The sequence below is a fragment of the Pezoporus flaviventris genome, unplaced genomic scaffold, assembly GCF_033815535.1.
Source record: "Pezoporus flaviventris isolate CSIRO_AGI_PZ_B2104156 unplaced genomic scaffold, CSIRO_AGI_Pfla_v1 ptg000020l, whole genome shotgun sequence".
Classification (NCBI taxonomy): domain Eukaryota; kingdom Metazoa; phylum Chordata; class Aves; order Psittaciformes; family Psittacidae; genus Pezoporus; species Pezoporus flaviventris.
Genome location: NW_026892568.1, coordinates 7,489,545 through 7,514,692, shown reverse-complemented (window position 1 = coordinate 7,514,692; position 25,148 = coordinate 7,489,545). Strand labels below are relative to the sequence as shown.

At 44.4% G+C, this 25,148-nt stretch overlaps 2 protein-coding genes across 2 annotated transcripts in view; one reads left to right on the top strand and one right to left on the bottom strand.

Moving 5' to 3' along the window:
* Window positions 1-254: 254 nt before the first annotated feature.
* LOC133270417 (urotensin-2 receptor-like) lies at window positions 255-24,994 on the top strand. The gene is made up of 2 exons (XM_061455621.1): window positions 255-1,435; window positions 23,030-24,994. The coding sequence occupies exon 1, from the start codon at window positions 296-298 to the stop codon at window positions 1,382-1,384; it is 1,089 nt and encodes a 362-aa protein (XP_061311605.1). The 5' UTR covers window positions 255-295; the 3' UTR covers window positions 1,385-1,435; window positions 23,030-24,994.
* The window catches only part of OGFOD3 (2-oxoglutarate and iron dependent oxygenase domain containing 3), a 40,246-nt gene continuing 36,262 nt past the window's right edge, over window positions 21,165-25,148 (bottom strand). The window contains exon 9 of the mRNA XM_061455634.1: window positions 21,165-23,211. Coding sequence (XP_061311618.1) covers window positions 23,075-23,211 — 137 coding nt within the window. The 3' untranslated portion in view covers window positions 21,165-23,074. The remainder of the gene's footprint in view (window positions 23,212-25,148) is intronic.

Below are 25,148 nucleotides of genomic sequence, written 5' to 3'. Positions count from 1 at the left end.
TTTGAGAGACACCCGGGAGAACGGGGCGCTCCCGGTGTGCCCCCAGCGCCGGCTCCCCACCGGGGCTGAGGGTGGATCGGCGGCGGTCCCCGCTCGCTCCGCACCCTCCGCGCTGTCCCCGGACAGCACCTGCCCGCTGCGCTCCGCGCTGCAGGAGCCCCGGCGGGGCGGGGGGCGGCCCTTCCCCGTGGGGCAGCCCGGTACCGCCCTACCTCCCGCGGGGGGCGGAGCGGCCGCCGCCGGGGCTGGGAGCTCTGGGGCTGGTGCGAGGCTGACGGGGCCGCCGCCGCCGCCCATGGAGCCCAACGGGACGGCGGCGGCGGGGGGCAACTCCTCGGCGGGCGGCGGCGGCCCCGGGAGCGGCCCCCTGCTCATCCCCTCGGCCTTCGGGACGGTGCTGTCGGTGATGTACGTGGCCGGCGTGGCGGGCAACGTGTACACGCTGGTGGTGATGTGCCACTCGGCGCGCTGCGCCGCCCCCATGTACAGCTCCATCGTCAGCCTGGCCCTGGCCGACCTGCTCTACCTCTCCACTATCCCCTTCATCGTCTGTACCTACCTGGCTCAGGACTGGTACTTCGGGGACCTGGGGTGCCGCATCCTGCTCAGCCTGGACCTGCTCACCATGCACGCCAGCATCTTCACCCTGACTCTGATGTGCACCGAGCGCTACCTGGCCGTCACCCGGCCCCTGGACACACTGAAGAGGTCACGGGGCTACCGGAAGGTCACAGCAGGGGCTGTCTGGTCGGTCTCACTGCTCCTTACTCTGCCCATGATGCTGATGGTCACCCTGACCGAGGGGGGAAAGGCAGAGGGCAAGGTGAAGAGGATGTGTGCACCTACCTGGAGCGTGGACGCCTACAGGACCTACCTGACAGTGCTCTTCAGCACTAGCATCATGGCCCCAGGAATCATCATTGGATTCCTCTACACGCGCCTGGCCAGGACCTACCTAGAGTCCCAGAAGAACCCTCCCCACAAAGAGAAGAGCAAGAGATCCCCCCGACAGAAGGTCCTCATCATGATTTTCAGCATCGTGCTGGTCTTCTGGGCCTGTTTCCTGCCATTTTGGATCTGGCAACTGGTGCGACTCTACAGCAGCTCCCTCCAGCTCACCACCCAAACCCAAAAGTGCATTAATTACCTGGTGACCTGCCTGACCTACAGCAACAGCTGCATCAACCCCTTCCTCTACACCCTGCTCACCAAAAACTACCGGGAGTACCTGCGCAACAGGCACCGCAACTTCTACAGGTTCACATCCTCCTTCCGCAAAAGGGGCTCCAACCTGCAGTGCTCCTGGGGACGGTCCATGTCCTCCAGCAACCAGTACGACTACAGCTCGGAGGCCCTGGGCATGGCAACACTGAAGGACAAGTGAGGAAGAGAAGGTGCTTCAGAGACACCAGGACCAGCAGAGCGTCTGGCCAAGGTAGGGCTTTGGGACCCCTTAGTCCTGAAGGGTCCTAAAACTTCATTTCTGGCAGTCACTTCAGTTAGGTGCAAGAAGTTGTGTGAACCCAAGTACTATGAGATGCATCCAAATTTCCATCTGACTTAGGGCTGTAAGGGGGGTCCTGTCGGGAGCCAGCAACCACCCAGGACTTTGGTTTTGGGTGCAGAAGATGAGGTGGATACCTTGTTGGGTTCTATCACAAACTCTTTCCACTCTTTGCTGAGTTTTGCCCAACTCCAGCTCTGCACACCCTTCCTCTTGCGTGGCTTCTCAGTGCTGTCTTTGAGCTACAGCTGGGTCAGATCTGCAAAGGTCTGAAATTGTCATGGTATTGCTTAATTTAGCTGCAAGCCTTGGATTTGCCCTATCTATTGCCATTATCTCTTTTTTGAGTGTGTAAAGAGACCTTTAAGCTCCTTTTCCTATTACTTTATACTGCACTACAGTTTCATCAAGCTTAAAGTCTCTATTTTAAAACTCATTGCAGCACTACTTCAAACTCCAAGCATTCAAAACCCACAAGGTAAGCTCTCAGAAACCACAGGATTACATTAAAAGAAAACAAAAAAGCCTTGTACTTTTTTTAGGGTTTCTGCCTAAGGTGATTTGAATTTGCCACTGATTTTCTTTAAGTTGGTCCCTTTCTTAACAGTACAACAGGGCTTGAAAAACTGAAAATTTGCCTTGAAAAGAAAGAAAAATGTCTTATAATCCTATCACTCAAAGACCTGAGGCTCAAAGAAAATTGGCTGAATCCTGTATCATGGGAGTCATCATAAAAGGGATAAATTTATTCATGACATTTGATCAGAAACATTTTGCCTCAGTGTATTCTGCTCATTTTCTCCCCATAGAAAATCCTCACCAGATACTGGAGATGCCTGTAAGCATCTAAACAATTGTAAACCCTCAGTTGATAAAATAAAGGCTGATCAAAAACTGGACCATCATCAGGTTTCCCCTTGCATGGGCTCTTCCCCCAGGCTGGGTGGTATATTTACCCGGGGAGAGGCTGCTGTTCAAAGCTGTTCTCTCTAGAGCTCATGCACGTTAAGGATGAAGTTGTGTTCAGTATTCCTATTTCATGTTCAGGGACAGGCTCTGGAGGTAGGTGAAGCACGATATGAGTTGCATAAACTATTGTTGGCAGCTACTGATACCCAGGGACTACTGGCAATTGCCTAAGGAACAGTCATTTCCACTTTCTTATGGCTTACTCCAACCCCTGTGTGCTTTAGAGAGTCCCATTCCAGCTCTGCAGTATTAATGTGTTCCCGTGTCCTTGGGTGATCTTCTTGTGTCACACACCAAACTTCAGGATATGTTTGTGCTAAAGCAGAGACACAAAGTGCCAACTGCACAGCCTGGGATTGGGAGCAGAGAACACAGCCCAGCAACATGCTGGATTTTATGCACTCAACTAACAGCAGAAAAATAAAGCCTTCAGGGCACATGTTGGATGAAGACCAGGGACACACGTTCCTGTGCCAGGAGTCAGGCATTCTTCTTCTAGACGCAGATGTTTGGGTGTGTTTTGGGGAGAGGGGAATAAGTAACTCACCTTGCTTTTATTACTTGTGATCATGGGACTGTCTTTGAAACACTGGTGACTGCTTTGTCATGTTCCAGCATTGTGTGGACTACCAAACTGGGAAGAACAAATAGGCCTAATGGAGCCCATTTCCTTATGTGAAAGACGGGGACTAACACACAGTTCATGGTGGGAATTGGCAGGGAACTCAGGCTTCAGCAGTTTTTAGGAACAACTTCTCAGGAACTAATTCATTTTTTAATTCTGAATTCTGAAGTCATTGTTACTTTTCCTTTGCTTCCCATTTCTGAGGCTGGAAGTCACTCCCATATAAGAATAACAAAGATAAGGCTTAACTCAAAAGGTGGCGTGGGAAGGTTGGAGCACATGCGTCATCTGTGAGGTGTGCTGTGCCATCCTGCTCTTGGGAAGCATGCTGGTGAGGCTGGACAGACATCCTGGCTGCAGCCCTTCCAGATCGCACATGCCATTTGCCACGTCTGAGAGAGAAAACTGTATTTCCTTATGGCTATAGGAAGAAAAACCCACCCTGATGTGCATCCTGCCCTGACACAGTGCTGATTTGTCTTGAGTTCCATTGCTCAGGCCAAGGCCCCTGAAAGGTCCTTGGAAGCCCACATAGCCACCACAGTGTTACAAGGCCATACATGAAATAGTTGCAAGGCATATCAGGTATCTGTTAACAGGTATGGAAGGGGTAGCAAATGATGAAAGAGCTGTATATGTATCAAAAAGAGTATTAGGGAATACGCTTTCTGCTTTAATAAAAAACATAGTTATTAGTAAGAAGAGGAAGCAGAAAACAAGTCGTGAAAAAAGGCATGAAAACGCAGAGTAGGTGAGATCTATACTTGTAACCTAAGTTGTGTATAAACAAACAGAAGGATTTGATTCGGGGTATGCTTCCCAAGACATCAGCCCCCAGAAGTGATTCTGCTACCCTGCTCACCATCACAGTGTGTATGGGATGTGCTTTCCATGCCACATCATCAGAGCATTAAACATCAAAGGGTTGATGGAGAAGCATCCAGATGAAAGGCAAAATGTTAGGTATTTGTCACTCATAAGGTTTTTCAGCCAGTATGTGCTGCATCCTAGTCCTGTCTCAGCACTGGTCCTCTCTCCTATCCTACAGGGTTACTATGGTGAGAGAACCAGTAAATCTGACAAGCCCCCAAAGAGGCTGGGCAGAGGAGAGCCTGTTTAACTGGCCAGCAAGCAGAAGATGCTTTTGTGTGTAATGAATGATGGCTCTTCAGCAGCCTGTGGAGAATGTCACAGTGCAGACCTTCGCAAACATGACTCCTCAGGAGCCACTCATACTCCCGGGGATCAGAGCTCAATTTAAAATAAGAATTACATAAACAACATCCCTCTTATTGTCCCATCAGACCAGTTAAACTGCCAAAAGTCAGTAGGTTTGACCCACTCCATAAATATCCTGCAGGAGCAGATGTTTTAACTGAGCTCCTGTTGTCTGTAATTGGGCCTTGACTCTTCTTGGTGTGCTCATGTTTTGGAGATGAGGACACAGACTTTGTGTCTTCCTTTAGCAACAAACCCAAATCAATTTAAATCAAACAAATTAGGTGGCTTTGGAAGGGGACTGCTGCAGGCTTTCTACAGCACAGAGTCCTCTCCAGTCACCTGTAATGGGTAGCATTGCTCGCTGCTCACCCAGAGTATTTTGGGGAGGGTGTTGGTTTGGTAGGATTCAGTATTCATAAGCACATCTCCTTGTGTGCAGGCCATGCAAAACTGCTGTAAAGCAGCTCAGGCTATTTCCTATGTGAGGGAGAGGTTTTACCTGTCCCCAGCACTAAAAAGGATAAATAAACTCCCAGAATAATAAGACTAAAACCACGTCTTGTCTCCTCAACCAAAGAGGCCACAGAAGTGTATGCAGATTGAGATAGACACACAACCAGATGGGACTTCGCATACTCCCTATGTCTTGTCACTTACGGTAAATCCAAAGCATCCCAGGCCAGGAGGCTGAAGTAACAACAGGAAAATCTGTCAGGCTGTAACTGAGCAAAATGTGTGGATTTCGTTGTAAATAATGTTACTTTGGCTGTTACCTGGTCTAGTGGAAGGTGTCCCTGCCAATGGCAGGAGGGTGGAAGTAGCTGCGCTTTAAGGTCCCTTCCAACCCAAACTACCCTATGGTTCTGTTCTTCTACATTCCAAGAATTCAAGCTGTATGTACCCTAGGATCATTTATCATACCCAAATCACTGTAATCCTGTGGTTCATAATGCTTTTATAAAACTTACTATATATGATACTTTGCTGAAGGATTCCGCAAAACAGAAATGGTAATTTTAGGCAAGGCAACAGCATTGTTCTTGTTGGGCCAGAGCTTGTAACTTCAAAACTCCACATGTGCTTTACAAGAAAGAAATTAGTTTAATCACTAGATAATCTTTTCCAGCACCCCTGAGGGTTGAGGGGTTTATGATTAAGAAAAGAGAAGAAGGCAACTCAGACTGTGAAAGAAATGCAGTTTCATCCTGAGTGCTCTTTGCGTCCTTTAACCTAAGGTAGTATCTGCTGCAGCAGTGGCAATTTTTCCTCTTTCACTTGAAAAGAGAACACCAGTCCTTTGTGGGACAAGCGTGAATGGTTGTTTTCACCAGACACAGGAGAATCCATTTAAACCTGACTGAATTTTTGCAGACTTCACCTTAAGCCACACCATTTTTTAACCATCTTTCTCCCCACTTTTTTAAACCAAATTTGCAACAAATGCTCGAAAGCCCCACATTACAATATAAGCACGAGTGCAAGCACATCCTTAATATTCTAACTCCTATTCCAACCGCCGTTTTTGGTGTGTGATTGAATACCAGGGAAGCCAGTGAAAAAGGGGTGATTTTAGGAGTGTTTTGTACCTTGTGCACTACATAACTCACGTCTTGCTGCCCAATTGCATTAACCAAGGAGAACAGGCAGGATGACTAAATTCATAATCTACTCCATTAGCATGATGAGAGGAGAAAGTGCGTAAACCTCTTACCCCCGTCATGGGAGCAGATAACACAGCACCTGAGAAGTCCTCAAGACAGCCCCAAAAGGTCAGATGTCTTTGCTGGGAATTTCGGCTGGTTCGGGGATGCTCGGCTCCTACCGTTGTATTCCTGAGTCCCTCTGGTGGCAGCAGCAATCTTCCATCCTGAGGTCTGGGGAAGAAAACTGGCTATTTTAGGTTTTGTAACATAGGGGTTCCACACCGTCAGGGCACAACCTAACTATAGAATAGCACTTAATATCTTTGAAGTATAACATTACTACAACATCTGAAAAGCAAAAGCCTGTTTTGAAGAGAAAGCTCACTCCCAAGTGCTAACTTCCCTCTCCCACGTTTTCTTTCCATGCTGAATCCAGACTAACTTTATTCCTGTCATTTTGCACAGCATCCACACTGCCAGCACCCACAGAAACACCCAGAGCTGGTGACTAAATACAGCTTAGCCTAGCTGCAGGGGTTTCTGCCTTATAATATTGGTTGTTGCTGTTAGTTTCAAGTTTTTCTAGGGAATAGGAGAGACACGGAGTTAATTGCTGTGGCTTATAAGAAATATATTGCTTTATCTTCAAAATCATAGCTGCAGCTTCACAGGATATAAGTAGCCTTTAAAATTATTGCTATTATCATTATACAAGCTTTTTTGCCCTTGTTTGGGAATGTATCTAAAACACACCAGGCAGAAAGGATGTGCCAGTCGGTAGCAAAGTACTGGGGGGGTGGATAGCCCAGGCTGGGTTTTGTGAGAGCTGATGGAGGAGCTCGCTGCCGGCTCGCTCAGCCAAACCTTTAGGATGCCACAAGGTTCTGTCAGAGACCTAACACTGAAAGAAGTGACTGAGGTATATTAAAGAAAGGGACATACATTTAAGGGCTTTTTCTAAATGTAAATATTTCTGCTCAACAATCCAGCTTTCTGCCCACACCGAGTTTCTAGTGTGAGGTTTATAACCTTTGGGGGAGACGAACGTCATCTCAGCAGGTTCTGAATAGTCAGAACTCAGCTTTGTGATCTGTGGTCCCAGCTAGAGCTGTCTTGTCCCCCTCAAAACAGGTTCCCCAATGGGATATACCAAAGCAGAAAAAACCCTGCTGTAACATTTTCCCTTTTTTCCCCATCCAAGACAATTAAAAGAGGAAAGGGGGGGAAAAATCCCAAAGAATCCTCCTGGCATTTGGGCTCTGTTTTTCTGGTTCTCTCAATTTCTAATTTAAATGAAACTTTTTTTTTTAACCACTAGGAATGCTTCTGCAGTGAGAAACAAGGTGAAGAGTTAGGAAGCATTTGTTGAAATTACTAGAGAAGGCTGAACTTGCAGAAGGTCCCACCCCAACCCCTCCATCAAGGTACCTGGAGGGAAAGTAATAAATAAGCTTGTGCAAAATCAAACATCCAACAATAACAGCCTATAACAGTGCTTGGCAGAGGATACAATTCTAAACCCAGAGTGGTGTTAATGCTGGAGAAGTAAAATCTGCTCAGTTTGTTTCAGCTTGTTTAGGCCAGTGTGTCTCTGCGTTGTTATTAGCCTTTCCTTGTGCATTCCCCTTAGGATCTTGAATTCGGCTCCTGAATTCTTAGCTGAAGCCAAACATGATTTCATCCAAACAAAGCAAGGGAGATTCCTAAGGCTAAATGTGGTGTGTCTATAAACACAGCCGTTTGGAGACAGTTACCACTTCATATATGCACCCCTGCAAACCTCACCAGGGACATCCATCAAATTCACACCAATTCTATGCCTTTTATGTTTTTAAATATCAGCTTGACATTTGAGAAGCACAGCACTGGCTCTTGCAAGCATCCTCCCAGGAAAAGGCACTACATAGCAATGGCTTCTTAGGCTCCACTGGATTTAAAATCCAGAAGAATGAAGGCATTAAATTAACTGTAATGAAGTAATGGTAAAAGGGGGAGAGACAGCGACACTCTCGAAGACACTTGTAGAGGGAGGACACCTAAACCTCCAGGGACATGCAGGTCCCACCAGACAAGCTGTGCATAGCAGTGGGCAGTGGTGCTGAGTCCTGCAGAATCCTCCCTTCAGGGAGCATGGGCTGGCAGCTCCCAACTATCCCTGTAACCCTAGAGTTAAATGGAGTTTCTGCTTTTTCTTTGTAACAGATTTGTTATTTTCTTTCACTTAATGCCGTAGAAGGGGAAATGGGAATGGCATTACTCTAAAATCAGCTGGAGCCCTAGTTACCTCTAATCCCCGCATTCTGAAAGCACCTTTCTGACTCTGGACAATGTTCAGATTAAGGAGCAGTAGCAGGAGTACACAGGAGTCCACAGCACTTGCCTGTATCATGCCTCGCAGTAGCAGCAGTTATCTGATCCCATTCAAGTGTATATATTTATCTCTTTCTTCACATCCTCTGTTGGTGGGGATTTAGAGGCCATTCATCCCCAGAGCACTAGTACTGTTGATAAGTAACCCAGGCAGGCTAAGAGCAAGAGAGCTAATAAAATCCAGAAATTTCTAAGGGAGTTGATGCTGGAGATGCCTATTGAGATAGCACTCACCATCAGAGCTGAAGAGAGATTAGTTTAAACCAGGAGAGGCCAGAAGTCCTGGCTTCTCGTAGAAAATCACCACTTAACTTACACTGTGACCTTGGAGAACTCGTTTATTCCTGTGTCACTGTTCACTGAGTGCCTAGAAAACAGCATCACCATTTCCATCACAAGCACAAGAGTTTTAAAATATCACTGATGTGTGTGAAACGGTCTGAGATCTTTGGATGAGAGGTGCTAAAGGCATAGAAGGAGAAAGGCCTACCTGTAGGGATAACTTAGGGTTCAGGTTAGCTATTAGTGGTCAAACAGAAAAAACGTGGGTGTACAAGAACTTCTCCATTTTTCATTAATGGTAGTTGGCTGGTTTCTAATTAATGGCAAAGATAATCACTTACCCCACAGCAGTGGCAGCTGTGCTCAGCTGGCTTCACTGGGAACACAGCTGAAATGAACCTCCTGATAAAAGCATCATTTTAATGCATCCATACCCTCTCTAAAGCCCCTCCTCAAGCAAGAAAATGATATCAGGAGATACAGTAAGAAAGCAAAATCTTTCTTCTTTACCTCCTGGGGGCCTCTTCTTCCCCATATTATGGGTTGGGTACTACCAGCAGGATTGTGGTGCAGAGGAGGCTGAACAGAAAGAATTATCCCAACGCTCATCAGTGATTGCTGAACACAGCAGAGCTTCCCTGACATTTTGTTGTTGGCATCTTTTTAGAATGATTAAATCTGTCGAGGAACCTCCGCCTGAGGCACAGCACGAGTAATTCTCAACAACAGAAGCAGAGGAAATAGCAACCCCCTAACTTTGCCTGGCTGTTTTCATTTGTTTGTTTGGTTTAATACAAAGGCAAGTCTATTATGGCAAACACGTCTCAAACTTCAAAGCGTCTCCTCGACCTTTGCAACAGCTTCTTCTAAGCAGGATGAGAAAGTGAAACCCTACAGTGTGCAGTGCCCAGTGGTAGGGGGAAAACTCCTTGCAGGTCTGGTTTAAATGGGGGCGACTATAGCGGAGGGATTGGGGACATTGCTGGAGCATCATTTGATCTTTTACCTCCATCCATATAAAGTAAATGTTTTCTGTAAGAGGCACTGCGTGTTCTGGGTATTCAGTATCTATCTCTGTTACTCAGAAGAAAAAACAACCCTCAAACCTGTAAGAAGTCTTGGGTTTAGTCCAATAAAGACAAGAAAAAACTAAAACTGTAACTTCACAGCTTTGGGAAACTGTGTCCTCCCAACTCTATGCCTCATGTTCACAGTCCCAGCAGGGAACATGGGAGACAGGCCTCGGGTGTGGGGAGAAGGGCTTTGAGAAGTGCCCTGCCTCAAAATGCAAAAGGCAAACAGTTAATGTGTCGTACTGAATTATTCATTAATCTTAATGAGAGCACTGAGAAATTGCTTTATGCTGAGAGGAGGCTCAGGATGGCAATACTACATTGCCATCATGCTGCCTCTGGTAATAAGGCTTTACACCTGGCATGAAAATAGGACAGGGATGAGATAGGCACCCAAGGGGGCTCCAGAGCAGGCAGTGGCAGGAACTTAGCAGTGTGTTGAAATCTCACCTCCCGGCATGACCCTGGTGCAGAACCAGCGGCTGATGTGACAACCAGGTGCCCTGTTCAAAGTGCAGCCAACTCCCAGCTTAAATTCCTTGCAGTCCTCCTCCCTTCTTGCCCTATTCGTTGTGCTCACAAGCAAACCCAGTGTGGGAGGCTCTGAACTCCACTACAAGCACTAAGCTCTCATGATGCAGAGTGAGGAATTAGAGAGGCAGCATGGAGCAATCAGGAGCAGAGGGTCTCTGCCCTTCTGATGGACACAGAAAGAAACAGAGAAACTCATTGGCAAGAGCACATTAGCTTAGATCTCAAAGCAGCATCTTAACAGGCATTTTTATCTTCTAACACATTCTTCAGTAAACGTTTATCTTGGAGCTGTGTGCCATTCAGGCTCAGTCTGTGGAGGGTCTATGTATAATTACAGACTTCATTCCAGGACCTGCCTTAACAGTGTGCATTCCCATTGCCTGCCATAGACAGACTCTCCTGCCCACACTGAAGAGATGTTTAACAGAAAGATAATGGATCAAATGTGACCATTTAGGTTAATTGTGCAGTAGAAACGTGGTTGGTTTTAGCATGTTTTTATCTTTGGTGTTCTTACTTTAATCTCATGATTTCTTGTTCTGTCTTTGCATGTTCTGTCCTTTGAGTTACATTTCCTTCTCAGCAACAAGTTGCAGCCTCCCCCAGGGACTCTGCTTCCACCCTCAATTTGCTCCATAGCTAAAACTACCACCTGTCAGACTCTTAATACTCCACTGAGAGTTGCAGGGCATTGGGGAAATTTCCTACCTCTTTAATTTCAAATCTCTCATTTCAGGCTGTCTGCAAGGAAGGCAAAAGTCCCTATTGATTTCCAGAACCTAATCAGCAATCAGGTGTGCTTCTGCAAGCGTGATTGCTATAAGCAAATCCTTCAACTACATTACAGAAGTTATGTTTGCATAGCTAGGAGAATAATTTGACAAGCTTTACTGTTGCTCCAGCCTCAGCCTCCTCTGTCCCCTCATTTAGGTTGGTACATCTGGTTTTGCAGTCTTGTGGGTTTAAAGGATTAAGCCATTTTTCCAATCAAGCAAAAAATAATTATTTCTTGTCCCATCAGCTTCACTATCCACCCCAGGCAAATAAACCAATACAGGTACAGGCCCTGAAAAGTAGCACTTGTGAAATGACAACTTCAAACCTGTTGTTAAAATCTTGGGTGAAAAACTTCAATGCACTTGAGCTTGTTCTTGTTTAAAATACCATTCAGACCAGTAAATGGCTGAATTCACAACCCAACAACTTTTACCCCACTGCAGCTAGAAATACCTTTAAGACTTGTGTTCTCAGAGCATTTGGGCTCTACCTTCAGTTTTCTCCTTTCTGGTCAGTGAGTAAGGCAGCAGCTTCCCTCTTCAGAGATATGCATTAGCCCCCAGGCAGGCTTTGTAAAGCCTTGTGAAGCAGAATAACCATCAGGAACCTTTGTATCTTTTGCCAGAGCACCCATGAAAACAGTACTTCAATCCACACTAACAGTTTTTATGATGGATCTTCAGCAGGGAAGGCACTACACACTTAATGGCTCAGCACGAGGGAGCAGTTTTCCTTACCCTGCCTCTGAAGCTGTGGGGTTTTTTCCTGTTCAGTTTTCAGTTACTTGCCTCACACTTCATGGACTTCATTTCCCAGCACATGAACAGCTGGTGGTTTCTGAGGCTGCAGTTGGCAAGGGCAAAGCCTACAATGGATGGTAATTACTTGCTGAGCTCATTGTAATTGTTCAGTTATTGAATCATTTGGGAAGGCAGGGAGTATTTGGTTAATTAAGAGCTCCTTTAATCACTGCTAAATTTAGCCTTCCAAAACAGTGCTCTCCTTTCCTGGATTTGAAAGCCTCTGCTTACCCACACTGCCTGGGAAGCAGGAATTGCTTTCTCTTTACTCTTGGACTTCAGACATCAAGATGGCACTCGCTCTTCACCTTGTGCTGTCATGGGTTTGGTCCTTATTCCCCAATAGCTCTGACCCTCCCACAATTGGCTTCATAGGTATTAAGATCACTCTGAAGCTGCCACCAATCTCCAGCGAGATGTTTAATTAAAACCAACTTCCCTGTAAGTGCTCAGGCACTTTGGGGACCAAATTCTCATCTGATTCAAAAAATGCCATTACAGACAGAATAGCAAAGTATGAGCATTTAATAGAGCCCAGGAAGCGTCAGCAGGAGGAAAGCTTCTGAGCCCTGGTCATTTCTCTGTTGCTCTGATCTAACAGAGTTGCTGGGCACATGCTTCTTCTGTTTGAGGTTTGTGATCATTTAAGGCTTGGGAAGCAAGTTTATCACCCAGAGGATGCTTTCTGGAGCCTGGACTAACTCCCGGAGGCTCTGGGGAGTCTGCAAGGCGGTGCTCAGGACAAAAAACATTTACAGCTTATAGTCACATCTTCACTGGTGCATCAAGAACGTCCAGTATCTGCATGTGAATCCAGTCAGGCTTGTAACGGAAGGCATTTTGTTCGAGCACTTCTGGGGAGAGTTTTGAGGGAAAGACTCAAATGGGAGGTATCATTTGACTCAAGCTGAGTACAACTTCATTTTAAACAATGAGCTAATAGATTTTAAATAATTATTTTCCTTTGGGCTTTTTAAAGTGATTTCATCCTTTGCCGTAGATTAATTCAACACATCATATTCTTCATGCCCAGTATCAGTCAGGTGTGACTACTTCTGCAGATACGCCCATGGGATTTGGCTGTGCAAGGGTTTCAAGGCTTTGCTTTGCCTTTTTTCCCTCCTTTCTGAACACCTGCAGTTGACTCCCATGCTGAAACAACTGTTCACTAGCATGTGTCAGCTGACAGAATTGTCCCCTTTGGGCTTCCACAGTGAAAATGTGCAGAGCCTCCAAGAGGTAGCAGCTCCTGCAGTCCTGCCTGTGGTACACACAAAGAGGAGGAAGAATCTGTGCTGAAGCTCATCCTCCACAATATGCTTCAGAACAAAGGAAACATTTTTTTCTATTAGGAAGACATTAGAATTAAGAATTAGTATTATAATATCAGCATATTAGAATAAGCCAGATCTCTCCTGTCTGGGGACAAACCAGTCTTTTACAAAGGCACCCATGAACTTCTTGTATGCTGCTTTTCATGTCAATGCTGCAAAAAAGGAACATAATTTTTTAACAGCTTTTGTAAGCAAACTCTGCAAAACAGAAGAGCTGCCAAAGCAGGTTGATTTTAAAACCTGACAGCCTTGACAGGGTCCTTGCAGCAGCACGAAGCCACAGCATTGCTGCAGTTAGCTGTGGTTAGGAAACTGTTGAACGCAATGGAATCCAAACCTTGTAACTCTCACATGGGCAGTATAAATGATCAGGAATGATAACTAACTGACTGCTCTCCACTGGGTCCTTCCTTGGATATTTTGCCAAACTGCTCCAAATTAATGGAGCTCATGATGTCCTGGAAGGTTAATGTCTGTGTTTGGGGCCACTTTTACTTCTAGGGCAGTGATGAAGCTGCAGCAAACTAATCTCAACCCTCAATAGGAAGTTAAATGTCTCTAAAAAACTATTTCAGTCTCTTCTTGTGAAGGGATCCCATACTCTGCTGTTGTCACTGGGCTATCAGGTAGCTTTACCTTTCCTCGCCACATGTACCTGCAAGGTATCAATCCCCATCAAGTGTCATTTGGGATGTGAGACCTTGCTGTTCAGCACTCACCATTACCCAGATTTAGCATTTGCTACTTCTCAGCACCTCTTCAGCAGCAGGAGGTCTCGCCCTTCCCATCACCTGTAATGTCTTGCTGAGCCCTACAAAAAAGCCCAAGTATTATTTCTCATTCCCCCATAGAGTTGTTCCTGATGCCACCACCTCCTTAGAGTCTCCAGATGTGTCCTCCTCATCCCAGCTGCTGACTGCACTTTGGACTTGACAGCCTGATCACACCATCCAGCCCTTACCATATCCTTAACCTCCTCCTGGGGTGGTCTCTACCACCCACCGTGAGCAGAGCCAAGGGCCACAAGGGTTTTCTTGGCTTCCTGCACAGGAGTGTGTGCAGTCAGAATTCTTGTAAGCATCAGTTTTACTGCCTCCTCCCAGCATAAACTGGACAAATTGATGGGAGCCCTGGCCCAGGGATAAACACCATCTCCACTGTTTAGAGAAACTGTCTCCTGGATGGATCATGCAGCTGAGCTGACACCCCTGCTGTTGGGGAGCTCCTTCAGGGTATGGGAGATGCCTGCAGGCAGGCAGAACCCTTTCCCCATGATCAGACATGAATAGGAGCAGTCCCTAAGGAGGATTAAGACTAGAAAAGGTCTGCAGCTAACTCAGATCCCATAATAACAATCTAAAACTTATTTTGTAGAAATACAGAGAATAGCAATTTTCATCTAAGTCACTCGTAAAAATGCCGAGGGCTGATTTAAGCCTGGGCCAATGCAGAGCACAGCTTTAGTCACAATACACCAATATTGCAAAATGCTCAGTTTTATGAAGTTTCCATATTTCAGATCAGTTTCAGCTTTTCAGCTGTTGAGAAATAGTAAATCCTCATGTGGTTAGGAAGCATTCTTGGCTATTATCCTAAAAAGAACTACCTTCAGTATTGTCAGGCTAGTACTCCGGAAGCAGACTGAGATTAGATAAGCTCATTAAGTCAGGCATTATTTCCACACCTGTATTCTTCCCAACAAAATAGTATTTCTCAGTGTCAAGGCAGCTAATTTAGAGGCAGATTTACTTGTCACACTGACACTAAACCTGAACTACTGGCTTGCTTCATGAATAAAGCTGACTTAGATGTACACATGCTGTCCTCCCCTTGAAGGCCTGGAACGCAACTGGAAAATACTTGTCTCTTAAGTGATCCAGTCTGGTGCGGCTGGAGTACTCAGAATGCATTCATCAAGCATGCCATCACTAATAGAGAACTAAAATCGTATTCATCTAAAGCATTTTGCAGTATCCTAGTCCTGCTCCCACCTTTGCCTCCTCCGTACCAGGAATGAGCCCTCACCAGTGCCTAGGAAATAGCCACGGATGTCTTAGAGGAAGGAGTGACTGCAGCCTCAGGAGGCAGGCTAATATCCAAGCTGAGTCTTCTTCCCTGCTGCACAACCCGTCCCCTGCACGTCCATCCACAACTAGAAGGAAAGAAAAGTGAGGTTCAATAACCCTGTTCAGCTGATGAGCAGGGGAGAGGCAGACAATGAGATTTAAGGTAATTGAGCCACTTACTCCATTAATTAAAACCAAGGCTTTAAAGCTCAATTCAGTCAAATAGCCTAATAAAAGGATATTACTGTTCCCCATGACCCTTGCCATCTTTATAACTTTAATATATGAGTTATAAGCATCCACACAATTACAGTCCTATTACACTCCCCACTCCAGCGGAGTCAGGTGAACAGCACAGCTACTCTCAAACCCCTTTGCCTCTGCCCTGCTCAGGATCCTGCAACCCACAAAGCTGGCCTGACCAGAGGACAGAGTAATTAATTTAGACCCAAACATCTCAAAAGTATCTCCTTGTACAGTTCACCTATGGAAAGGCTTTTGATTCCTGCCCTTCCGTGCATGCCGTATGGCTGAAGTATTTAATTTAAGGAGAATGATTAGAAGAGGATGAGTTTTAATGGCCTGCTCCTAAGCCTAGATAAAAATCTTAGCTACAGAGTGGAAACGTGTTGAACTTGTATTGAAAGTGATAATTTCTGCAGCACACCAGCATTCAGTGACTCACAAGCCAACTGGAGGTGCTGAAAGCATTTAGAAAACAAAGTCAAGAGGTATCAAGTCCCAGCTGTAGAGATGAAAATACCAAGGCTCAAAGGCAGTGGGCAGTCAGCTGTGAAGATGGAAGACTTCAAGGCTCTTGGCACTAATAAATGTGACATGAGTGAGTGCCTTCATCACCTCCTGAGCCATGTGCTTTCAGGTGGGCACGCTTCGAGATGAGAACAGCCTTCCTGAGAAATCCACATGCGTTTATTTCCTGCCTGTGCTGAGGCAGAGGAATGAGATTCTCCCTGCCTGCATGTGGTCTGAATGGATGAAGATCTCAAAAAACGTGTCTAACTAGAAAGGGAAAAAGCAGGGAGAGGACTAGATGTACAGAGACTGTGCAAGCATGAAAAAGCTGAGTAGATTCTCAATGGAGAGTATCAAGGAGCAGGTACACATCCCCTGCTCCTCAACTAAAGGATTGCAAAATGAATGAAACTTTGCTCTTTTTACGCTTCAAGAAAGTCTGAATTTTTCAAACCCTCTTATTTTCTTTTTCCAAGGGAAAAAATTCTGTATAGATCTGTATATTTACAGATTGAGTCTTCTTAGATTGTTTCTTATTTACAGGACTAGAGTCCACCTAGTGCCAGAAAAGGTACAACAGACAGATGTCATACACAGAGGACACTATCACCTAGAAAAGGCCCAGCTGATACACAAGATAGATGGAAAGATTAATTTACCATTTTTAAAAAGGATGGATGCAGCATGGCTTGTTTCAGCCTACTCAACATTCACCATTAATTCAAACAGAATATGGACACTAAATGGTACCAAGGAAGAGGTCCCACTGAAAGGTCTCTGAAGGGTTTTAACAGCAAGAGCTGTGCTGCCTGAAAACCCCCAGCTACCAGTTGTGTGTCTGACCTTCTAAGGAAACAATAAAGTAGACCAAGGAGGGGGAAAAACATCAGCTCCATGTCGATGCAGATGCTTCAGTGTGGGAGAAGGCTCCTTCAGCTGTCTAACACCATCTTAAACTTAGCTTACCCCTCTGCTTGACTGACTTGTCTTGTGTTTCTTTTTTCATACTAGTAAACGACAATTCATTTTGATCATGTTCCTCCCTGCGGAAAGGAATTCCTAACTAATTCCTATCTCCCTTTAAAATAAAGGGACAAATGAGAAAAACACAATTTTTTTTGCCCACAGAACGGCCATAGTGAAGTAGAAACAATGCAAGTACAAGATCACTTTTCTCACTTATTTTGTGCTGAGAAGTGTAAGGACTAAATGGGCTTAGAGTTTGTCTGGTTTTACAGCAGCTTTTAAGTTTTGCATCACCTGGCAAAATGTGGCCTTTTTCTATGGGGTTATTCAGTGAATCATTTAAATCCCTAATATGCAGAGAGCACTTCCAGAACATACGTAAATCAGTAGCATAAATCAGACATGATATTTGTCTGCTAGAGGGAATGGAAGAAACCAGCATCCAGAGCCAACACAGGCAAAATGACTCCATTAGGAACTGCTGTTGTTTATTCCCCCCAGATTTTATGGTCTGGCTGGCGAGTCTGACGCCGAGGAGGTCACCTCTGAGGGGTTAATCCTCCCAGAGGCCTTACGCAGGCACTGAGAAACAGTCTCAAAAGGAAACATTAAGGTATTTTTCTGTGGGGTGAGCAGCAAAGTGTGCAGGCACCTGCATATACAGCTTAATGTAATTGTATAAACTGAGGAACAAGGAAGAGACAAATTCTCAAGGTGTCTGTCCACAAAAATCATGCCTTAGTACCCTAGTTGGCTTTTTGTGGTGGTGGAGTTAGCAGCAGAATGGGAAGGATATCAATTTCTAAAATGAACTTTCTGAACACTGGAGGCCTATTCCAAGAAATTTCCCGAAGCAAGTAACAGGAATGCTCCAAAAATCTCAGCTTTTCCCTACAAATAAACTGTTTCCTTCAAGAAGAGGCACTATGGTTTCAGGTACATACTCCTTCAGTACATCTACACTGAGTCATCAGCTTGAAGTCTCCAGTGAAGTTCTCAGTGAAGTTCATTATTAACAATATATCTGACCTGGCAGCTCATAGATTCAATCCGTCCAGATTGCTTGGACAGCCTCAAGATTATCCAGCTGTAAATCGAAGTATTTTGAGGGTTTTGCTTTGTTTGGATGCATCTAGAGGTTACAAAAACAAAAGAGATGGTACTTCCAGGCTGCTTTATTGATTGCACAATAAGAACTAACCAAGCAAAGCATTTCTTGTTGTGATGCAGCCTGATCTGCCCATGCAGCATCCCATTAAAGTCAATGAGGGTTCACAAAGGAGCAGTTCCACCATCACTACAAAACAGTCACTGACAAAGAACAAAAGGAAAAGAAGTTTCTATAGGACCTGTTTCAAAATTCAGTGCTCACCATGCACAAGTCATCATGACAGACAAGAATGCTCAACGGCAGGCAGCACTGATCCCTACCTTGTCATTACTTCAGCTATATGAGGAAACAGCCAAGATGGAAAGAAGTCTCTCTGAAATAAAGGGTGTTATTTCAAATACAGACAATGCCTGTAAAGGATCAAAATAAAGAATATTTGGAAAAAATGAATGCTAAGAAAAATCTCAAAAGTTGATCAACATTTGACAGTCCCAGCACTGTTAGAAATTCTTCTCAAAGATTAATACACTTCATGGGTGAAAGGGAAAAGCTCTCTCCTTTTCCGTTCCAGCCAGCCTGTGAATAAATAATGCACTGAGCTTACATACCCTATGCAATATATGCTACAGGTAAAGATTATACGTGCTGGGACAGAATTGAGTGCTTAAATAAGTGGTTTGAGGGGTGATGAAGGACAATGAAAGATAGATGTGCAGTTTGGAAACAGGACAGTTATTTTGTTTGGACAGTCCATCCTAAAAGCTTTAGTACAAGCCTCCAGCACTCACATGGAAGATTAAAAAATGCCTATGCAGATACTTTAGGCATAAATTGATGATCATTGAAAGAGCTGAGCAGCCCGTCTCAGCAAACAAGATGTAAAATTAGCTTTCAGCTTCCTAAGGTTTTCAAACACAGAGATAAGGCAGAGTATGCGCTAGTTCTGCATGGTATTTTACAGGCAGCATCATGCACTCAGCAGAGAACTACCCAGCACTTTACAACAGCTGTCCTAGCCTGATTTCCCAAGAAGACCGCCTTTCTGAACGAGGCTAAACCACTCCATGCATGCCAGAGCCATCTGTAGCTCCGAAAAGAAGTAACTCTTCAGCTACTCTTGGAATGTTTCGTTGGATTTCCACACAAGAGACTCAATGAGGAGACAGGAGTTGGGATTGGTTTCTTTTTTGCTTGGGGGAGGGGAAGGGAGGAGGGTGCCTGCTTGTATTTCCCTTCCCCTCCGAGGAGCCCTGGCCTCCAGCAGCAGTTCCTGGGCTTATTCCTAGAATTTAGACAAGAGAAAAATATTGCACAAGGCTACACATGAGTGTATCAGAGATCACATGTGAACACTGTGTAAGGATATCTAGAAGTAGAAGGAGGAACTCTGTATTAAAACCAGTCATCGTTATTTACCAGGGAAAGGAAAGCTATAAGGAAGTTCAAATGTGCTAAGAATTCCAACAGCAGAAACGAAACCAGATTTTCTTGACAGCATAGTCATTATCAATGTCATTTCCACTATACTTTTATTGTAAAGTGCACATCATTATGTGCTACAGCCTTGAAGACTACCCTATTGAGGACTGAAAGCTGCTTTACACTACAGACCTCATCTGATTACATACCTGTTCATTTTACAGAGGTTCCCAATATTCCCCCAAAGCTTTGAATGGAAAGAGAGTTTCAGAAGTCCCACCATATCTCAGAAGTCCTCAGGAAGCTTCACTCTTAGTATGGATTCAAAGTCTGGCTTGCTCCTGTACTTTCTATTTCACCCTTCGACGTCTCTCAAGCAGGCTTTGCCTTTCAGCACCAATAGTTTTCTTTCAAAATACAAATCAACATTCCCACATCCTTGTAACAAGTATGCTTTCGGGTACAAGGCTGCACATTTAACGTCAGGACTTCGCCCCAGTTCCCTCTGAACACGTACTCCTGACTTGACTTCCTCTTTACAAAGGTTCTCACGCAACTGGGAAACATCAAGGCAAATCCTGCTGTTGCTGTGTGTTTAATTAAGAGCACCTGTCTGCAGCAGCTTGGCATCAGATTTACGCTGGTTTAACAGAACAAACCCTGACATCAGCATAATCAGGGTTCTAAGAAGCAGAGCACGGCATTTCTCAGTAGCCACAGGCAGGCTGAACCTGGCAGAGAGCCACAGAAATGAAAGTATTTCAAATGCAGAATTATCTGTCAAGAACTTAGAAGAGATACCCTTAACCAAAAGTTACTCAGGGTATTTAAGGGGACTACAGTAAATTAAACCAAGTTTGATCATTAAATTCTGCAAATTCCACTCTGCCCCAGGATCATCAGCCTTTCTGCAATTACTGTTTTCCTGCTGGAGGCTTTGACTGCACTGTGCTTCCTCATTTGCTATTTAATTTCTTCATGGAGCTAGATACTGCTTTTAGGAGACCAGATATTGAAGCTTCAAGTGCAAAAGAATCCCAGTTGGTACTAAAACATACAGCACCTTGAGTTTTGATGCCTCTTTCAAAAGAAGAATTCTCTTCACAGGTACAGCACACAAGTTCTCCCACAAATTATATCTGACAGGTTTAGTCATCATATTGAACACATCACTGAAGCTTAAACACTCCAAAAGACACATATTAACGTGATTTGATTTCTGAATGTCAGTCAATTCATAGCATGAGATGCACTGTGTCTGAGAGATATTGCAACACACAGGGTCTTCAAAAGATGACAAGCCAGGAGGTTAGCTGAAATTTCCACCATGGTCTAACATGATTGCTGTGGAGCAGTAGTTTATGGAGGGCAGCTCCAGAAGTGCCATTTTCATTCAGTGCAACCCAAAGCCCACATGACAGACAGCAGTAACTAACACACGGCAAGCAATTTCTATGACAGCGTTGCAGAGCAGGATTCACAGCGAAGTCTTGGAACATCAGACCTGGAGAATCCCAACCTAAATGCACACAGGTCCCTTAATCTGAATATTCCACTGCTTTCAGGTACTTACCTGCATCTAAATCTCAAGGTAACATTAGGAATTGAGTTTTAACTCAGTAAAGCAGGTGCTGGTGCTCTTGGTCTGCCTTTACATAAGACTTACAACTTGGGTGTTATGCAAATTTCTTGGACTTAACAGGCTTTGAGACAAGTATTTAGATATGGAACCCAACATACTTTATTATTTCCATCATCCAGCTATTTTAACAATTATTCCTCGTCAGCACAGACAAGGAAGCCATTTTCAGGTTTGAGAACAAAGAAATGAAATTACAGCAGTCTAATCTTGCTGGTGTACCAAATGAGAACACTCCCAGGAGAACAAGTCCAAGCGTCCTATCATCAGTCCTCCTTATATTGATCTTCAATGTAATCCCCCCCAGATTTACTATTTTCATGAAAAGGTAGATTAAAAAAGAAAAAACTGTATGCATAAAAAAAGTTACCCAAAGCACAGATTTTCAAGTTGCTTCACAGAAATGATAGAGACTATTAATGAAACCAATCAACAGCTCTGCTTCAGAACTCCACTGAGACAAAGTTAGGTTTTCCTACCATTTACTTATCAATGTGCTGCGCTGTACGATCTTAGCTTGTAATAGGAAAGCAAGGTAGGTCGCAAGATTACCCATTTCTTTGTTACTTTATCTGTACTCCAATGCAATCATCCTCTCGTCCCGAAGCCCTTGTAATTTATTATTCAAGGAAAACCACAGGCTACTGGTCCTAGTTAACAGAAAAAGTCTTTGTACTAAACTGAAAAAGAGAAGGTCAAAAAAGAGCTACTGAGAGACTTTCGGAAATGGATAAAACATTGCTTTGGACAAGAGAAACCACAGCATTTCACAACACAACAGCTGTAGTTGTGTCAACAACTAAAACCTGAATTTCCTTCAGCTTGGTCTTCAGATTACACTTAGGCCCAATGAATACACGCATTCAAAATAGTTTACAATCAAGCTCCAGCTTGAGCCTCTATCAATTTAAGGGGTAGGTGGACACCAGCTTCCCTCAGGCCCCACCATGCCACAGCCTGCTGGTTCACACGGTTTTGTTATCCAGCCTTCCAAGCAGCAAGGCAGGGTTTACAGGATTGAGTCCAATGAGATCAGAACAGGCTTATGGCAAGCCACAAAAACGTTCATTTCTGAGCTCTGCCCCATCCAGGCCCTGCTGCCCTACCTGCAATTCTGTAATGAGGAATGCTCACACAAATCTGATTACCTCTGCCCAGCTCTCCTTTTGAACAGTTATTTCGTGTACAGGGTTACCTGGTCCTTAAAGAGCTTTTAATAATCCCAACACCAAGCTTCCAACCAGGAGACTGATCATTTTCATTAAGACCCCCAAAAAATTGCAATGCGTTGGGAATGCTGATCAAAAGGATCTATCGCAGTGACATTCCCTAGCACAAAGCATTTGTAATCCAAAAGGAAGAGGCTTCCTGGCCAACCAGAGAACTGTATTGCAGACTTGGTATTAATTAGTCGCTGTCTGCAGCAGAATAATATTTGTAGTAATGGAATAAAACAGTTCAAGTAAGTCCCAGTAGCCAGAGCACAGGTGTATCCCCCACTAATGCCCACGCTAAGGAGAACACATTCATCAGCAGAAGGTACGTTCAAAAGAATAACACCCCTCTTGCTCTATTAACTTGGCTCAAGCTTCCTACAGTCACCTTAGTAACTGAAGAGACTAAATGATTAAATAGCAGCATGGGAGTCATGTCAAGACATGGTCCAGAAGATTGTTTTCTACCCTTTAAAATGGAGAATTCAAAAATAAGTTAAAGAGCCCACTCTGGAGCTCTTCTTTGTAGCCTTTGCCTTTAGGAAATGAAGACAAACCATCTCCAGAATGCACCATATCTAAGATGATCTTTAAGGCACAGTTTGCCATAGCTATGAAAACGGACATGTGAAAACAAAGTGTATTACAATATACTAGTGCAGCTGGGAAAACCTAATTGAATGTGAGGTTACAAGAGATGTAATGTCCCTTTTTCCTCTCCTCTTGCAGGGCTTCTCTCATTCCATTTGACCTCATGTTCCATCCCCAGAGGGATTACGTCAAGACTGGATCCCCAATGCCATGGTCTGGGTCGCAAGTGAAGGAGATGGTGATGGCATAGCGAGTGCCCCAGTGAACCTTCTCCACCCGATGAAGGTTCTCAGATCCAGAGGTGAAAAAGGAAACCCGGCCTGTAAAGACAAAGTATTTAATCAGTGACATGGAGTTTGCCACTCAGCAACCAGCTCTCTACACAGTTCTGCTGTTGTCTCAGTCCAGCTGTTCCCTAGCTACCTGAGAGCCCGTAAATCATCACAAACTGTTATGAGCTTACGCTGCACCCTGACAGCTTTATGTACTGTTTCAAACGCATTAATCCTTTGTGCCACAAAGCTGGAGACAGAATTCCACCATATCTCATAGTTTATAAAAGGCAAGAGGAAGCCAAGAATATCTGAAGCCAGTTCTTAGTTGCCTCACATTAAAAAAGGCAACTCTGGTGACTGCCAGCAAAGTGTGTTGATTTCCTCCCTCCTCCCCTTCTAGTCTGGGCTCTAACTTTAGACCAAAGAAGGAAGAAGTACTACGAAGGTGCCAAAAAGTCTTCAGTGAAAAAATCCTCAGCAGGTTTACAAGCAGCTGTGGCAGCTTCTCAGCACTGTACCACGTATTTGCTATAGCTTTTTGTGCACAGTCTGATCCCTCGCTATTCAGCCCGGTTAGAAAGTTAGGTATCGGTCATAGACAGATTACTGTTCCTTAGAAGGAGCCACCCCATCAACACATTGACTTGGAAATGGGTCTATAGATGCAAGACCTTACTCCTGTGCTTTCATCCTGTCTGAGCTTTGACCATAATCCTGCCTTGGGGTTCTCCAGGCCTTAAGTGGCATCAAGATGAAATGCAGTTACTTTGATAATGACAGCAGGCATGTATTAGCATCCCACTGATAAAACAGCAGAATGGAGCCCTCTTCACTTCCACATCATTAAAGTGTTCTGCAAATATAAAAGTTCGAGGTTTAGCAAGTAACTCAGAACTGATGCAACTCTGTAGGACTGCTCAAGTTCTCCTGAGAAAGCCAGTAATACTCATACACACACCTGTTTCATCCCCATAGTGTGTGATTTCCCTGCTCAGGCCTTTCATTCCACTGTTCAAATGAGATTACAGGTTGCTATAAAGCTTATCATAGGGAACATGACAGACTCTGCCTGAGACCTGTTCACAGGCAGGCAAAATGAAACACATGCCTACTTAAAATTTGCACAAGAAGAAGATAAACACAAACTCCCCTGCAGAAATGGATACCAGGCACATAACTGGTTTTCTCTTCTAGAAGTGACCCAAAGATCCAGAAGTTGCTTTGCTTGCATCCCCCTAAGCAACACATATAGGAGATCTGAACAAAACTAGACCAGCCTTATGGAGCTCAGTTTACCCACTGATCTCTGAAGTCTGTCTGAGCAGCCTCTGTGTCCCTTGCACATTCTGTTCCAGTTCACTTTTAATCTTTTATAGTTCAAAGAGTTGTTCATAACTGTCAAGCAGAAGTCATATCATACTCTGCCTGCGGCTGCACATCAATAGTGAGTAAAGCTATATATAATAATAATAAATTCATTCATATACACAGCTCATTTACACCTTGGTGTCCTGCTTTATTGGATGAAAGACTAAATGCAGACAACGTATTCCTACCCTCTGAGTGTTGAATGAACAGTGCTGCCCTCAAGGATTTTATGCAAGTCCCTGTGTCATGTTTCGCGGCAATCAGGTATTATTATTAGTCCCTCACCTACTCACCAAAAGCTTTGCCTTAAACTGATTTTCAAGTTTTATTTGACCTGTTATTAGCAGTAGTAATTCAGAGCTAGGCAAGTTTCAGTGTATGGTTTAAGCCAGTTAACCGGAGGTTTTTGGCTATACAAAAATGTCTTGATTCCTTTCTTTAATAAATATGTCTTCATATATATGGTGTCTCATAGCTCCTTGTGCATCTGGTCCTATGTGTCAACTGGGGTCTCCAAGAAGCCTACAATCAGTTTCCAAAGGTAAATTCTTCCCAAGCGAGGAAAAAGTCTTTTAAACCTACTTCCTTTGCAAGACTCGCAAGCAAAAGCATAC